At 50.6% G+C, this 17,025-nt stretch overlaps 3 protein-coding genes across 3 annotated transcripts; 1 reads left to right on the plus strand and 2 right to left on the minus strand.

Moving 5' to 3' along the window:
- Positions 1-2,556: 2,556 nt before the first annotated feature.
- Positions 2,557-6,809, plus strand: CC1G_12491 (nuclear condensin complex protein; the record flags this gene model as incomplete). Its single annotated transcript, XM_001838347.2, has 13 exons — positions 2,557-2,584; positions 2,632-2,771; positions 2,824-2,973; positions 3,026-3,733; positions 3,783-4,250; positions 4,301-4,591; positions 4,643-5,092; positions 5,150-5,314; positions 5,367-5,460; positions 5,512-5,869; positions 5,928-6,068; positions 6,124-6,261; positions 6,317-6,809. 13 exons carry the CDS (start codon positions 2,557-2,559, stop codon positions 6,807-6,809), a joined length of 3,624 nt encoding a protein of 1,207 aa, XP_001838399.2.
- A 663-nt stretch (positions 6,810-7,472) lies between these two features.
- CC1G_15807 (hypothetical protein) lies at positions 7,473-7,979 on the minus strand (the record flags this gene model as incomplete). Its single annotated transcript, XM_002910041.1, has 1 exon — positions 7,473-7,979. One exon carries the CDS (start codon positions 7,977-7,979, stop codon positions 7,473-7,475), a length of 507 nt encoding a protein of 168 aa, XP_002910087.1.
- A 265-nt stretch (positions 7,980-8,244) lies between these two features.
- On the minus strand, positions 8,245-10,740 carry CC1G_12492 (hypothetical protein; the record flags this gene model as incomplete). Its single annotated transcript, XM_001838348.2, has 6 exons — positions 8,245-8,806; positions 8,972-9,079; positions 9,266-9,442; positions 9,708-9,976; positions 10,109-10,204; positions 10,531-10,740. The coding sequence occupies 6 exons, from the start codon at positions 10,738-10,740 to the stop codon at positions 8,245-8,247; spliced, it is 1,422 nt and encodes a 473-aa protein (XP_001838400.2).
- Between the last annotated feature and the right edge of the window lie 6,285 nt (positions 10,741-17,025).

Consider the following 17,025-nt stretch of genomic DNA (forward strand, 5'->3'; position numbering starts at 1 on the left):
GGCTTTTTGTATAGCGGACAGAGCACGACATGTGGTCCATGGAGAGATAAGAACCATGTCACTTATTGGAGAAGCAACAAATTTGCGAGAAGGGTTGATACTTCGAATCGCAACGCGGCGCCAAATCTTGAACCGATAATGGTAGTGTCGAGAAGCCTTTTGCACGAGGTTCTTCCTATTTGGAATTACTCCGAGAGCTCCGTTGGAAGGCTGTAGTTCGTAGGTATGGTTTTGGAGAGCTGGGATTGATGATGCCTGTTTGCTGTCCGACTGTCATGGCCCCACTGCGACCGGGAAAGTGTAAAGGACGAGCTTCATGATTTGAGCTGCTCCGCCCATTCCGTTCGGTCGATCCTGTCGTCGAGATGTTGAGTTGATATTCCCAAGGTTTTGCCAAGTATGGATAGAAGTTGGATAGAAGCTAGAGTTGTTCAACCTACTATTTCAACCAAAGCGTGGTGGATGGAGTCCCTTGGTGTCTTGTGCGAGGACAGTACACAAGCCCTATTATTAGCTTTCTTCCACATGCAAGAGACTCCAAGAGGATAAATGACCCCATTGGACGTATACCTGTCATCGAGAACCACATCACGCGGAGGACCGTTTTGTTGACTTTATAACGGGGAAAGACCATGCTCGGTATCTAGAGCACATGGAGCCCACTGGTTCGAAGGTCAGTCAGTCGGATGTTTCGAAGTGAGTACCCACCCAATACGGTGGAAACCCAATCTATCGCCTCGCCAGAGGCTTCGCGGAACTGCTAATTCAGTAAAAGGTGCGTGATTTGCAGGTGGAAGGTGGATACGGGAAGAATTGAAGGATGGAGGTGAAGCCACGGGAATGCAATCGGTATCTGTTTGCTGAGAATGGGAGAGTAGCGCTACCAATACTGCAGCTGTTAATAGCCGACTGGCTATGGAAGAGGTGAAGAAGACTTTGGGTGTTCGGTTCGGAGCGCGTGTTGATTTCACCGGTGAGCGTCCAGATACGGCTCAATTCGAGATGCGATCTTCTCGTTGTGCCATTCTGACTTCACATGTGCTGTGAATTCGGCCGAATGGACAAGAATTCCGTATTTCTGAAGAGTGCTTCAGAATGGTCTCAGGAGTGAGGTCACGGATAGGGTGACCTACTAGAGTCAGAGCTTTGCAGGAATTCTGAAAGACGAGCATGACGAGCGCTTACAAGGTCGTCCAAGACGAAAGTGTGAGATGGGAATATGAAGGCAACTCCGCAACGGCAACGACCGACCAAGCTATAAGAACCGTAAACGTGGCGAATCTGACCCTTTTCCATCGCACTCAAGTCAAATTGCAGACCGTCGCTGCAGCCCTATTCCAAGGGTTGCCCCACGATTGGTTTGTGCCAAAGTAGTGCTGAAAGTGACGTTTTGTTCATCTTAGGGCTCGACTTCGCGTCATCGCGGTCTTGTTGGTGTGCTTTAAGGCAGCAGAGCCGGTAGTTCATACAGACTTTCGTCATTCTTGGGGTTGTGTTCGGTGTTCGGTAGATTTGGCCTTGAATGTAAAGTGTACAGTGCTTGATGAATTCAGAGTGTAGTGATTTCTCGAACCTGCTTGCTGATCGAATGGCACTGCGAAGATAAGCGCGCATGCAAACGATCGGGGCCGACTTGAATTCGAACAGGAACGCGGAGCGTGGTCATACCCGGCCAATGCTATTCAACGTGGTGAGACAAGTGCAACAGCATAACCTATAGCGTGTACTATCTGTGACCCTGGAGGGTGGAAGTTCTGTTCCTCGAGCGGAACGGTCGATCTTCAGGCCAATGTGGTATATCAAACCGAGGGAAGCTGAGGTCGTGCTCTGAGGCAGTCGCTGCATTCAAGTTGCGAGTTGAACACCTGGTTTGGCAAGGGATACGCGGGTGTGTGTTGTTTCAAAGAGCTTGCTTGCAGTTTCCGGATACACTGAATTCAACAGAGTTGGGTGGACTTCAGGCGGTACACGGTGAGACGGTCGTAGGTCGTAGACGGTGTCATATTCTTCATTGTACTAGTAGCCTGACAGCCATTGCGACGCATGCTAAAGCAACGTAGGGTGACAGCCGCTCTCCTGAAGCGAGCATTTCAGCAATTGTAGCGGAACAAAGACAGGGAATTCATACCTATCCTTGCAGATTTAAAGACGAGACCGGTGAACCTGATGGCACAGTCAGACTTTCAGGTAATAGGCAGTCTCTCGACGCGAAAGCTCACCCTTCCCGGTTGTTATCCACCAACTTTGGTGCTTGCGACCGCACATACGTGCATGTACAAATGAACAAGAGGATGACAAGCAGAAGTGACTGGAAATTGAATAGCGCGGACTGGAGACAATAAATTAGCCCACATCAACACAAAGATTTGGCACTCTCAGACGCACCATGTTTCTTGGAGACAACCTGGACGCTGAGCGCTGCGAACACGCTGGCGGAGGACGTGGATGCGTGGGAAAGAACCAATCTCGGCGCTGATCAGGTGACCAATCAATATTCGTTGAACGCGACGACGCGCTTTCGCCCACGACGACAACGAGGTCAACCCACGGCCAACAATGAGGATAGAGGAGCTCATTATAGAGGGTAAGTCTCGGTTAGATCTCATCCACGACCGATACTAATGAAAACAGGCTTCAAGTCCTACCCTGTTAGGACCCAAATCTCGGGTTGGGACCCATCTTTCAATGCAATTACAGGCCTGAATGGTTCAGGCAAATCGAACATTTTGGACGCGATTTGTTTCGTGTTGGGTATCACAAACATGTCTGTGGTATGTACAATGCGGTATATAAACCAAGAGAAAGGGCTCAGAACGGTTTTAGATGCGAGCGTCGAACCAACAAGACCTGATTTACAAACGAGGCCAGGCTGGTGTTACAAAAGCCAGCGTTACCATTGTATTCGACAATTCCGACCCCGCTCAGAGCCCGGATGGCTTCCAGGCTTATAAGCAAATTACAGTTACCCGACAGGTGCGTCGCGTCGAATGGCCTTGTCATTTCGCAGCTGCTAACCGACGAATAGATTGCCATGCCCAATATCACAAAGTGGCTTCTCAACGGCCACAAATCCCAGCAGCAGCAAATCCTCAACCTCTTCCAATCCGTCCAACTCAACATCAACAACCCTAATTTCGTCATTATGCAGGGTCGAATCACCAAAGTTCTCAACATGCGTCCGCAAGAAATCCTCGGCATGGTCGAAGAAGCGGCTGGAACGCGCATGTTCGAGGAGCGCAAAGAGAAAGCGCTCAAGACGATGAAGAAGAAAGAGAAAAAGGTGGAAGAGTTGCAGAATGACCTTGACAACGAGATCTTGCCCAAATTGGAGAAGCTGCGTGCGGAGAAGAGGAAGTTTATGGAGTACAATAAGGCGGTGAGCGAGTTGGAGCATATTGCGAGGAAGTTGAAGGCGTGGGATTATGTCGAGCTGCAGGAGAGGGTGAAGACGAAGGAGATTGATATTCGGGCGAAAGAGCAGAGTATAACCAAGGCGCAGCGGGAGAAGAAGGCAGCAGAGAAGGAGGCCGGGGTTGCGGAGAAGGCGTGTGCGGACCTTGTGGCGAAGAGGAACGCCGAGATCCAGAAGGGCGGGAAGCTGAAGGGATTGCAGGCTGCGGCGGACAAGTTGGAGAAGATGATTACAAAATTGCAGACGCAGGCGGAACTCAAGGAGAAGGATATTGAAGAGGAGGAGAAAAAGACCACGGAGTTGGTTGCTGAGATTCAGCAGGTTGGTACCCTCACTTTCCCAGTTTGAATGTCTCTGATATCGTGACCAGCTCGAAGAGAGTCTCAAGGAGAAACGCGCTAAAGCTGAGAAAGTCGAGAAGGAATACCAAAAGGTTCGGCAGACGAACACTGACATGGAGACCAAGAGCAAGTCCGATGAAGAGCTTCTGCAAACACTCCTCACCGGCCTGTCTGGTGGTGGCAAGGCCAACAACTCCGGAGGCGGCTACATGGGTCAGATCGCTGACGCCAAATCGCGCATGGCTCAAAGCAAGACGGAAGAAGACCAGAACAAGATGAAGCTCGAGTTCTCGCGGAAGGAGCTGAAGGACCTGGAGGCCAAGATGAAGACTTGCCAGAAGGAGGCCCAGGACAACCAACGCAAGCTCGCCTCGGTCAAGGCTGAACTCGACGAGTTCAAGACGCGGTTGACGAAGCTTAACTGGAGCGATGAGAAGGAAGCGCAGTTGGAGCACAAGTTGTCCGAGCTCCGCTCGTTGGTTAGGAATCTTGGAGATGTGTGTAATGTCCAGTTCCCGCTGATTTTCGCTAACACTTTTCTTGGTAGGCTCGGGACAGGAAGAAGCAGAGCATGGGTCGACTCAATTTCGAGTATAACGATCCCTACCCCGGTTTCAACCGCAATGCTGTCAAAGGCTTCGCAGCTCAGCTCATGACACTCCCGGAAGAACACTTCAACAAGACGACAGCACTTGAAGTCACCGCTGGAGGTAGACTGTACAACATCGTCATCCAGGACGAGAAGGTTGGCAAAGACTTGCTTGACAGAGGCAGGCTCCGGAAACGCGTCACTTTCCTCCCACTCAACAAAATCAAGGGTCGTACTATTGACCCAGCGGTAAGTCGTGTTAGAGCTCTTTACGAGCTCGATATTAACTCTCTTTTCTAGAAACTTGCAACCGCTCAGAGGCTAGCCCCAGGAAAGGTCCGCACCGCCCTTTCACTTGTTGTTTACGAGCACGAGGTTGCCAAAGCCATCGAATTCGTGTTTGGCGAGACGCTCATTTGCGACGACTCGGACACTGCCAACAAGGTCACCTTCCACAAGGACATTCAAGTCAAGTCCGTCACTCTACAAGGCGATGTTTACGATCCTTCTGGCACCATGAGTGGAGGGTCTGCACCGCAGGGCAATGGCATGCTCATCCAGGTCCAGCAGTTGATCAAGGTCGAGCAAGAGTATAACGAGGCGAGGTCCAAGCTGGCGGCTGTTGAGCAGGAGGAAATTCGGGTCAAGGGGTACAGGCAGGCGTGGAAGGACTTGAAGCGGGATATTGATCTCAAGGAGCATTCACTCAAGTTGTTGGAGGAGCAGATTCAGGGCAGTAACGCCTCTATGGTACTGTTTCCTTCAGTCCCTGGTGTACGGTTGGTTGACGCTGACGATCACTCGTAGATCGCTGGTCAAGTCGAAAATGCGAAGAAGTCGATTGAGGAGTATGAAGAAGCCGTCAAGACTGCGCAGGACAAGCAGAAAGCTGCAAAGGAGGAGATCAAGAAGCTTGAGAAGGATATGGCTGAATTTAATAACAACAAGGACGGCAAAATCGATGAACTGAAGGTGAGTTCATCCGAGTCCGCGCGTAGCGAGCGTTGCATTGAGATTCTATCAGGCTCGCATCAAGAAGCAGAAGGCTGAACTGCAAAAGTACGCCAGCACGGTTAGTACTAAGCAGCGTGAATATTCTACTATCAAGCTTGATCTCGGTATGCTGGCTTTGGTCGATATCATGGATTGCACACCTAAACCCTGCCTAGATCAACTCGAAAGCGATTTTGAAGCCAAGCAAAAGGAGCTGGAGGAGGCCAAGGAAGGTGTCACCGCCATCAAAGAGGAATTTGCTGCACTTCAGACTGAGATCAAGGAAACGACCGACGAATATCAAGTCGCAGATGCCAAACTCAAAGACGAGATGGCGACCCTCGACCGGTTCAACAACGAGATCAAAGCCCTTGAAGCGACGATTAAAGACAAGAAAGCTTCGGCTGATCAGCTCGATTTGGAACTTACGAAGATGAAGCACGAGTTGGAGAAGCTGGCGGCGGAGAAGCAGACGAGTGAGAACCACATTGCGAATTTGGAGAAGCAGAATGAGTGGATTGCCGAGGATAAGCAGTGGGTATTATTTCAGTTCGGATGGCTTGAGCCTGTGAATGACGTAAATTGGTTCTAGCTTGTTTGGCAAACCAGACAGTCGATATGATTTCGACAAGGAGAATATCGAAACGCTTCAACAACGGAGGAAAGAACTTCAGGATCAGCAGAACGGGATGAAGAAGAAGATCAACCACAAGGTCGTAAACACTCTGGCTGGGTACGATGGCATCCGTGTGCTTAAAGGGGGTTCGGTTGCTGACTTTGTGTGATAGTGTCGAGAGTCGCGAGAAAGACATTCTTGCGAAGTTGGACACTGTCATGAAGGACAAGGGAAAGATTGAGGAAACGATCGCAGAACTTGACCGTTACAAGCGAGATGCTCTTCAAAAGACCTGGGATAAAGTTAACGGGTATGTCGACATCTTCCTCCTTCACGTCTGGCACCCCGCTCATCGTCCATTGCAGCGATTTCGGAGGTATATTCGCCGAACTTTTGCCAGGCAACTTTGCAAAACTCCAACCACCGGAAGGTCAAGATCTTATGGACGGTCTGGAAGTCAAAGTCCAGCTAGGCTCTGTCTGGAAACAATCTCTGACGGAACTTAGTGGTGGCCAACGTTCGCTCATTGCCTTATCTCTCATCATGGCTCTCCTTCAATTCAAGCCTGCACCGATGTATATCCTCGATGAGATCGACGCTGCACTCGATCTTTCGCATACCCAACACATCGGTCAACTCTTTCGAACGCGATTCAAGGGCTCTCAGTTCATCGTCGTGTCTCTCAAAGAGGGGCTGTTTACAAACGCGAATGTATTGTTCAAGGCCAAATTCCGTGACGGGACATCAATCGTTGAGCGCACTGCGCAAAGGTCGACGTCGGCTTTGTACCAGGACGAGAGGAATGATGATGACGAAGATGGGCGTAATCGGAGGAGACCAAGAATTGGTAGGAGCTAGATGCACTGATAGCCACTATTCTTTTTACTCTTCTTGTTCTGTACTATATTGTTTGATTCCTGAATGTAATCATGTTTCTTTGTCGTCTGATACTGGATTTGCAGGCATCGCTAATTATGGCGCATATAGCGTTGCATAAATAGGCCCATTGAAAAACCATGCAATTGCAAGTCTCGAAGGGTCTGCACATGTTGTTTACCTGGACACACAGTGTCTAGGTTTCGTAAAAGTGTAGCCCCCCTCAGAAAAATCCCGATAAGGAAAGTGTAACCTTCCAAATACGGACGATTGTATGTCGCGTGGGAAGCAAATCTGCACAGCATTCGCACAGCCTTCCCACAGCCATGCAAAGCCTTGCCCTAGCACAACAGCGTCCGGGCGTTTTCTTTTTTGTTTTTTTTTTTTTTTTTTTTTTGGTGGGGCTATAGCGGGGAACATTGGTTATGCTTCGAGAGCTGCCGTCGTTCTTCGCCAGCCGAGGGTGCGATTTCTCGCGGTGTCCACGCTGGAGGAAATGCGTCTTCCGCACACTCACGCCGTGGCGCGAGTAGTATGGGGCTTCATCGATGTTAGTTACCGCCGGTTGGTTTATGTTTCTCATATCCATGTTTCGTTGTGCATAGTTGTGTCATATGGCATTATCTGTTTCTTCCCGGTGGTCTTCTATTGTTGATACCCACTAAAACCCCCAGGGCCCATGTTTTTGGTCCATTTTGCCGGGTCCCTGTCATCTTCTGGGTTTTCTGGATGTTCTGCAACCTTTTCCCAGGTACGTTTTACCAGGTCATGGCTTATCGCCTTTTTGTGGAACAGGTACTTGTTCGCCTGGGCCCAGTCTTGTCTAATCCTGTTGTTTATGGCGTATCTCCATTTGTTTTCTATCTCTTTCTTTGGGTGGAGTTTGGCTGCGTCGCCTTCTCTCCCGATTCTCCATTCACATCTGGTTAGCCATATCAGGTATGTCGATTCGGATACTATGATTCGGAACAGTCCGGTAAGTCCCTTGTTCGTCTTTCCGTTTGGGTTTTTGATTTCTACTAGGCTTATGCCTAGCAGTAGTCCAATTGAGATGAATGGCCATGGTTTCTCGGTGTGTCTCCAGGTCTCTTCGGCGGTTTTCCAGATTGTCTCTTGTCCTGATGCTTTGCATTCGGTTAGGATGTGTTCCATTGACTCTGTTTCGGCGTCGCATATGTTGCAGGGCATGTGGGTTTCTTTTAGGTTGATGTGTTTCCAGAATTCACCTATCTTGTGGCCTTGGTGTATTGATTTCCAGATGAATGATCATGCTTTTAGTCCTAATGTGTCTCCTTTCTTTAGGCTATTCCAGATTGCCTTTTCCGTGTGTAGGCTTCCTGATATCTCTTCGATGGTATGTCGTATTGTTTCGATCATTCTTGTGGTTCTGACTCTGTTTGGGGATTCTTTTCTCATCCTAATGGGCCATGGCCTTGTATAGGAGGGATTGGGTACACCGGTTGATGTTGATGCCTAGTTTCCGTATATTTTGGCCTGCTTTTAGGTCTATCCCATCGGGAGTTGGTTTATTTGCTCCCTCCGCTGCTTTGGCGTCGGCTCCATCGTTTCCGGTGTCCCCGCTGTGGCCCTTCACTTTCCGGAGCATTATTTTTGCGCTGTTTGGATCAGTTCGCCTGTTATGGCTCGTAGGATGTTTGTGTTTTTTATTCCGGTGAACCCCTTGTCGAGCCAGTCTGGTAGGTGTTTTGTTATGGCGTTTATCGTGTATTGGGAGTTGCTGACTATTTTTATGTTTTTCGCAGTTTTGTTTTCTTGGATGGCTACCATCGCCGCAACTAGTTCGCCTCCGTTGTTGGAGCTTAGGTGGGTTGGGAGTCTTATTGCCTTGTTCTTCTCGTTGTTTTCCCTGTACCAGAGGCCGGCTCCTGCTTTCGCGTTTGCTGTTCCGTTTTCCGAGCACGATCCAGCACGATCTGTCGGTGAAGACGGTGGTTTCTTTGTCCGAGTCTGTCTCGTTCCTATGGTTGGGTGTTATGACTTGGGTTGGGTCTTTGTGGTCTATCTGTCAGGGCTCGTGCAACCGCCGGGTCTTGATACGCACATCCACACCTTTCCTATACCCTCAACACCATTCGATATTATTATTCACATTTTCTCTTATACATTTTATTCGTTACACCCACTTCATTTCAGCCCGCCGGTTCAGTTCTTGACTTTGATGCGCGACTTTGTAATCACGTGATTTGGCGCGCGCGCGCGGCCTCACGGCTGTGCCGGAACCCTTGGATCCGCTGGATAATCCTGTGGACTTTAGACGCGCGCTTGGCAAGCTGTCAAATGGGTTTCGTATTGTGTATTCGAAGTATGTCTTTATTCTGTCATTCTTCTATTCCTTATTCCGCCGTGTCGTTATTCTCCTTGCTTCTATTTCTCTACACTTGATTTCCAGTTTGCTCAGATGGCCTTTTCGTACGAACGTTCTTGCTCGGATTTTATCCGCCGGGTTACGATTGGTTGTTGTAGTTGTTCTCGAGTACTCTAGATTTTCTTGTGTATTATTTTGCCTCTCTTGTTCTGGTTCTCGACTTATTCTTTCTTTCTTGGACTTCGTCATTTCGTCTTGATTCTTCCGTAGATTCCCCCGCCGGTATTTACTATAAGTACTATCTCAATTTGTAGTAGGTACCTCATCCGGAATCTCGACTAGGTTCATACGCCTCGAATCCCTCAGTCTAAGTTCCTCAGTAACCCTCTCTCATCGTCTTCGACCGTCAAGCCTTAGCTCCAGTCGCTTCTCACTCTCGTCTCTCCGCCGGAAGGCGTCTCTGTCTGGTCCTTTGGCCTAGCCAGCCTTTGGAGCCGCGACGAAGGGTACACATTCTTATAACGTGAGACCAAGGCTACCCTCCGCCCTCCTACGTCCTCCTTCCTCTCTCTGTATCCGACCCTGACACTATCTCGGTGAAGACACAGACATGTTGGGTGAGGTTTCCTCCCCGGAGGTCTTGTAGATCTTCAATTGTTATTGCTGGGATCTCGTTGGTTTCTGTTTCTGCAGGATTGTTACCTGGCTGGGGCTGTTCGTCATTTCTAGGGTCCCATTTTGGCATCAGGTAGCTGAGTTTCTGGTGCGCGTTGTTCCTGCACGTGTTCGGGTTTTCGCAGCTCCTGCTGCGGTCATTTTCACACTGGATGCAGCTGCAGTTCCTTCAGTTGCTACGCTCTGGGCTTCCGTTCTTTTGTGCGTGGTCTATCATTTCTTTGACCGATTTTATTCTGTGATTTTCTCTTTGACATATGCCTCATTTGTCTCTGTATACCAGTCTCTTTTTCAGTTCTGTTCCCGGGTGGTACCAGAAGGGCATGTCTTCTTTTATGTTTTTGGTTGTTATGATTGGTGCGAATTTCACTTTGTGCTGTGTTGCTACTCTGATCATTCGTTTTAGTGTATTGGGTAGGTTCTGTGTTCCCGGGTTTACATGCCACGATTGTATGAATAGGGTGTGGAGGAAGCCGTCACCTAGGTTCCCAAATTTCGTGACTGCTTCGTTTTCCAGTAGTTTGTCTGAGATTCTTGCCCAGGTTGGCCGTTTGGTGTGGGCGGCCAGGAAGGTTTGCAGTGTTAGAAACCGCGCCAGCAACTCGCGATAAACCAACTGAGCCAAAAAGGCCGCTATCACCGGTTAAGGTGATAGGTTGCTGGCACTATATATAGAGCTGACTATACCAGGATGTCGCCTACCGAAGCCTCCGAAATTCGGTTCCTGACATGCAGTTTCATTAGTTCTATGGCCTCGTTTCTCGATTTTATGTCGAGTAATTTTTTTCCTCCTTTCTCGGTTGTGAGTCTTAGTGTTTCTTTGCCTATCGCGTTTACTTTCTGATCGCCCTTTTTAATTTGGACGAAGTCGTCCATTACTCTTTCTAATTTCTTCAGGATTTGCTCGGGCATGCCTTGCACTCTGGTGAGGTATTGGGTATGCCCTCCTATTACTGCGCTGGCCGCCTTACATCGTCCTGTGATGGTGGGATTTGTTTTATCCCATCGTCCAAGTGTGGTTTTTATTTTTTCTACTACCGAGTTCCATATTTCGTTTGGTCTATTTCGTACCCGAACCATGCACCCAGGATTCTTACTGGCTCTTTGTCGATGGCTATCCTAATTGTTGTTTTTATTTGTGTGTGTGCTTCTTTCATCTTCCTGGTCTCGGCTAGTCTGCTTCTGAAGTCCTTCGCTCCCAGTGGGATCAGTACTGTCTTTTCGAGGTGGATTTTGCACCCGAGACATACACATTTTTTGAGATATCGAAGAGGTGTCTATGTCGTCATCCTCTGATAGGAAGATTGTTGTGTTGTCGGCGAAGAGGTTCGCCAGTACTCGTATGTTTCTTCTTCAAATTCTATGCCTTTCAGTGTTGATTTCCTGATTGACGTAGCTAGGGATTCTATGGCTAGGTTGAAGAGGAGGCATGATAAGGGGTCGCCTTGCCGTACCCCTCGGATGATTTGGTAGGCTATTCCTTTCAGGCCGTTCAGTATTATTGTGGTTTGTGCTGATTCGTATAGGTTCTTGATGATTTTTATGAAGTTTTCGCCGCCCTAAAGGGTTCTCTTGCGAGGCCCACCGTCCGTAGGTTTACCCGGTTTAGTTATGGTGCTTCGTGTTTTTATTTAGACCCTTTACACGGCACTTGGGTTGGGTTCCTATCAGACGTGAACGGGAATCAACTCAAGCATGACACTGATTTACCCAGAGTTGCACCGACGGAGGATTTAGTCCTCTCCGGCCAAACATAGGTACTGCCTACACTCACCACGGCCCAGTGATGGTCTAGGATGACGAGTCCTAACGGGTTTCCCCTCCCATTCACTTTCCCATTCCGAGACAAGTGCTTCGCTGATGCCATAGGTGGGGATCCGCAACTTGCTTCGGTCTCCATCTCGCCTGCAGAGCAGACTAACCACCATAAGGGGAGGATAAACCTTGCCCTAACAGCATGCGGTGGCCTGTAGGCTGTCGGCGATGCCGTCGGCTGGTTTTTGCCCACAAACTCCGCAACTTATGAGACTCCTATCTCTAGGCATACCATTGCTGCCATCATCGAGACCCTTTCGGGCACCCGGGGTCTTCCAGGTTTGAAGTGCGAGGGGTTAACGTGCAGGGCCTTCAAGAGACTCATTCTGGTTAAGGAACAAGCCTCACAGACGCGCATTCCCTCACGTGCCGGGTAGCGTGGATATCTCCACTGCGAACCTCCTTTACCAAGGGAGGACTACGTGGCAAGTTTAAGGTGGAGCACCGACCGTCAACCCGAGCTCGAGTGCGCGAGGCCTCAAGATGCTAGTGGGCTAAAGGCGTCAGACCGAGAAGAGGTGGACTGACGCCCCAGGCGGACGCTGGGCCGAAAATGCTGAGAGTCGGAATTCTTGACACAGCCACACCCTGGAGAGAGTGCGGCTATTGCCACGTTGAGCCTCCTTTACCAAGGGAGGGCTCCCTCCTAGTTTTACGTCTTCTCGGACCCAGGGAGCGTGTCTATTGACACTTTAGTCTCCTTTACCAAGGGAGAACTCACCTGTATCGTGTTTTTAGGGTCCCGGCGCGTGTGAAACATGTTGAACGTGTTGGGCTAGGACCCAGTCCCCAGCGTCGCTATTGCAGCTTTAATCTCCTTTACCAAGGGAGAACTGGGTGCTGGCGGGTGGCCGTGCCGTCTTCCATGGCGAAATGGTCTCAAATGCAGCCCAGGAGGGCCTGTGCGGTGAGGTTTCATCCTCTAATGCCCCAGTGAAGCGTGGGAAAAACCCAGCAACATGACGGTCAGAGTCAAGGAGCGGCCACGTTCGGGTGTTTTCACTTCGAGCACCTAAGCAGTACCAGACCTACTTTTGTCGAGTACGCGAATACAATGGAGAGAGGAGGTGGGAGTTCGTCTGAACGTAGTGTATTAAGTAGTTTTCCGAGAGGACAGACACTCCCATCCGAATCCAACGGTTGAAGGGTACCCTTGGGGAGAGCCGATTTGAATCGAGCTAGCATGCTGATCCTGGACAATAAAATCAGCGAGTGGTTGGAAAGATTATTGCCTTATCACACCTTGCCACTTCCTCGGTTGTTCAAACGGGTAACCGTTACGTCACGGATGGCGTAAATATACCAAAACAATGATGACAACTTCCCATGGGACTTGTCCCCCAGGTTATACCTTGCCCTCACATCCTAAGCAACAACTTGCATCCCTCATGTCTAACACGCCCAAATCGAATCGTTATGTGACGCCCTGGCCCTCTCAAATGAGGGCCGGGGCCAGTCCGTCAACATTTCGGACCTGGCCCCAGAGGGCCGGGCCAGGGCTGACCCGGGGCCACGAGGGCCAGGACCAACCCCTGGACAGTCTAGTGATATCATAGAATGGCGACCGTACAACTTTACTTTCCATAGCTGGAAGAACGGTACCTGGATGTCTTCGGTGGTCTTGCTCGACTTAATAGTCTCGCATCTTTACCACGACCACCATCACCAAGCGACGAGGAACCCAGCACTTTCGCCACACCAGAGAAGGAATCTGTCGTGAACTGCCGGTATGGCCCCTATTTTTCCTTATCTTATCTTATCGTTTCTTTCATCTTATCTTCGCCTCTGCCTTGCCTTTATTCTCATCATGGACACTTTCCTCATGGAACACTGCCTTGTCTTGCCCTTTGCCCTGTTTTCTATTGTTCCTTTCTTCTCGCACAGCCTTACGACTCGTTATGACTCATTGTGGCTTCCTTATTGTTTCATCCTTGTTCTTGCGCAGCCTTGTGACCTTTCCTTATTGTCTTTCATGTATTGCATCGTTATTTGTCATTCTGACTCACAGCGGCTATGTAGCTTGTAGTTACAGTATATAAGTTGTGTAGTTGGCCTTGTAGATTCCTCAGCTTGACCTCTCTGTCAATACATCACTCTATCCGTTGCTCTCACTCATCGCTCAACGTCTCTCTTTGCTCTCATCACTCTCATCTCGCTTATCGCTCAACTTATCTGGTCTCTAGTTTGGTTTAGTGTTCGCTCTTCGCGACATTAGGTCAAGCTACCTCTGTGCACTGGCAACGCCGATCGTTGTCCCTGCATTCCGGCTCCCCTGGTACCCTGGTTGACCTGCCGATCAGGTCTCACTCTGGCAACTCTGGTTCTCTCACACCGCCAAGATTCCGCCCTGCGAGTTTAGGCCGCACTTTGTCATCCATCGACCCAACACTAGCCACTACCGCGACGGGTATATAGGCAAGAAGCCCGCACTCTGTGAACAGCAACCCTGCCCGCACCGTTATAACCCACTCTGACAACAAGACCCGAATTACCTCCGAAAGAATCTCCCAGCAGACACCCTCATTCTTGAGGCTTCAATCAACAACTATCGCACAGTCCTCTACTCCGCACACCCGTCACCGTCGCCTTCCGCACCACCAGCAACCCCACCCCCTGCCACTGATCAACCTCTACCTGAGGAATCCCCGCAAGCATTCCACTCCGCCGAATCCTCCCCTGCGCCTACCGCCAAGACCGCCAAGGGTTACACTTTACCCACCGACTCGTCCGAAGAATCCGACACCCAGGAAACCGCAGTAAACCCCTCTGCCCTGCAACCCCATTGAACAGTCACCCGCACTAGCCCTCGACGCCGCCCTCGCTAAACTCACTGGCTTCCACACCCGTTACCACTCATCACCGCATCTCTGGATCCGGCTCCGCTACCCCACGTCCGTCGCTTAAGCAACCAATCCGTTCCCCTCTCCCTGCCTCTAACCCCCAGAAGGAGGAGGTCTCATCTGACACTCAACGCTCAGACATCGCACCTTCTACTTCGACTACTTCTCAACTCTCTTCCACCCTCTCCCCTGTCACAAACCCCCGTACCACCTCTGTCATGTCCGATCCCACGCTAACCAAGTTATTGCAAGAGCAGCAGCGCACCACTCAGCTCATCCAAGCTTCCCTGGACAAGCTTACTGCCGCCAAGTCCGCTTCAACTCGAAGCCCAGTCAAGGAGCCCGAGCCCTTCAAGGGTGAACCAGGCGATGCACAACGATTTATTCGCTTCTTCTCCAACTGGGCTGCGTCCAACTCCGAACTCAAGGACAACGACAAGAAGTGGATCTCGTCCGCCCTCTCGTACCTTCAGGGCAACACCAGATCATGGGCTCTCCAATACCTTGACAAGATCGCCGAACATGAGGCTGCTGCTACGGACGAAGACAAAGCCAAGAAGCCATGGCCATTTGGAGGAAAATGGTCTGAATTTGTCATCGCCTTTAACAAACGCTTCCAACCCGCCGACCAGGAGAAGGCTGCAGAAGCCCAGCTCGAAGCTCTCACCCAAGGCAAGAAGTCTGCATCCCAGTTCGCCGCCGAATTCATGGAGGTCTTTCCCCGCACTGGCTTGTCTCAGAAGGATGGCATGGCCCGCTTCTGTCGCAAACTCAACAACCGTGACCACATCATGCTAGACCTTATCGTCGTTACCAAGCCTGCCGATTCCAAGCCAAAGACCCTCCAGGATTACTGTGACATCGTCAACGAAAACGACTTCACCTTCTCCAACGGTAGTACTCCCTTCTCGGCACCCTCTGCAACTCGCTCTACCCCTGCCCGTGACCCCTTTGCCATGGACATCGACGCAACCCGTGTTGGGCCCAACGGCAAGTCCCGCGACGACTTCCTCTGAGCCATGCGAGGACACTGCTTTGGTTGTGGCTCTACCTCTCACGTCAAGAAGGACGGCAACCACGGCAGCCTTCGGGTGCAATTACTGCCAACGTATGGGCCACTTGTCGAATGTCTGCCAAGACAAGTACATGGGTGTCACGCCAGGTCAAGGTCTAGCCCCTCGTCGCCGCATTGCCGCCACCCAGGAAGCACCTTTCTCCCTCGTTCAACGAAGGCTCGCCCACTCCCTGTTGCTACTGCCACCGTTGCTGCCACTCCATCTCCTCCCGCCGATATCAACACCATCGCCGCCGCTCAGCAGCGTCAACTCGAAATCTTGGCCAAACTCGAGCAACTCCAGCAGGGTTTTTGAAGCGGGTGCTGGCTAAAGCCGCAATGCTTGCACCCTTTTCTCCGTCGTATGCCATCTCTGAGTATGACTCCATTCGTTCATGTACTATTAGCGCAGTTTGCGAAATACACCCCGGTTCATCCCATTTTCGCATCCGGATCAGACTCAGAGGCAGAAACCGCACGGCAAACCCCGCGGCAATGATTGATTGTGGCGCCACCGGCAAATTCCTGGACAAACCCTTCGTGGCCGAGCATCGCATCACTACCTATCTCCTTTGACATCCCATTCAACTCCTTAACATCGACGATACCCCAAATCAGGCTGGTCACATCACCCACTTTGCTTGACTAGAGCTTACAGTAGATGGACACACCGAGTGGACAGACTTTCTTGTGACCAACCTTGGAGGCGAAGACATCATTCTGGGACTCCCCTGCCTTCGCAAGATCAACCCCCACATCGACTGGCGTAAAGGCACACTCCATATTCCCCCACCCAAGGTCGCCAGTGTCACCGTCGAAGAGATCCCGGATGAAGATGCGCAGATGCCCTATCGTGGAGCCCCCTCTGGTGATGCCATCCTGGAGCAGATCACTGACGTAACACCCACCCCCTGACATCACACCTACCCCAATTCCCTCCAATCCTGTCCCCGATCCGGCCCCAGACCCAGTGCCTGAACCCAAAAAAGGAACCACCCTTACTCCGTATCCGCGCCAATCGCGTTACCCGTAGGAAATGGGTCCGAGCCGGGCTGATTGAGGCCACCGGCGACGAGCTCTGGTGTGCAGCTGGATTCACCTACTCCCAACAAATCGCCGAAGAAGCGCAGAAGGCCAAACCCCAGAAGACGTTCAAAGAAATGGTTCCTCCCCAGTACCGCCAACACACCTCTGTTTTCTCCAAGTCCGAATCACATAGTCTCCCCGAGCATAAGCCTTGGGATCACGCCATCGATCTCATCCCAGGGGCTCCAACCACCATGCGCACCAAGGTCTATCCCATGTCCCCGAACGAGCAAGAAGAGCTCAACCGCTTCCTTGACGAAAACCTGAAGAAAGGCTACATTCGCCCATCCAAGTCCCCTCTCTAGTCCCCGGTCTTCTTCATCAAGAAGAAGGATGGCAAACTCCGTTTCGTTCAGGATTATCGTCGGCTCAACGAGATCACCGTCAAGAACCGTTACCCAC

Source organism: Coprinopsis cinerea, assembly GCF_000182895.1.
Source record: "Coprinopsis cinerea okayama7#130 chromosome 13 map unlocalized cont3.13, whole genome shotgun sequence".
Taxonomy (NCBI): domain Eukaryota; kingdom Fungi; phylum Basidiomycota; class Agaricomycetes; order Agaricales; family Psathyrellaceae; genus Coprinopsis; species Coprinopsis cinerea.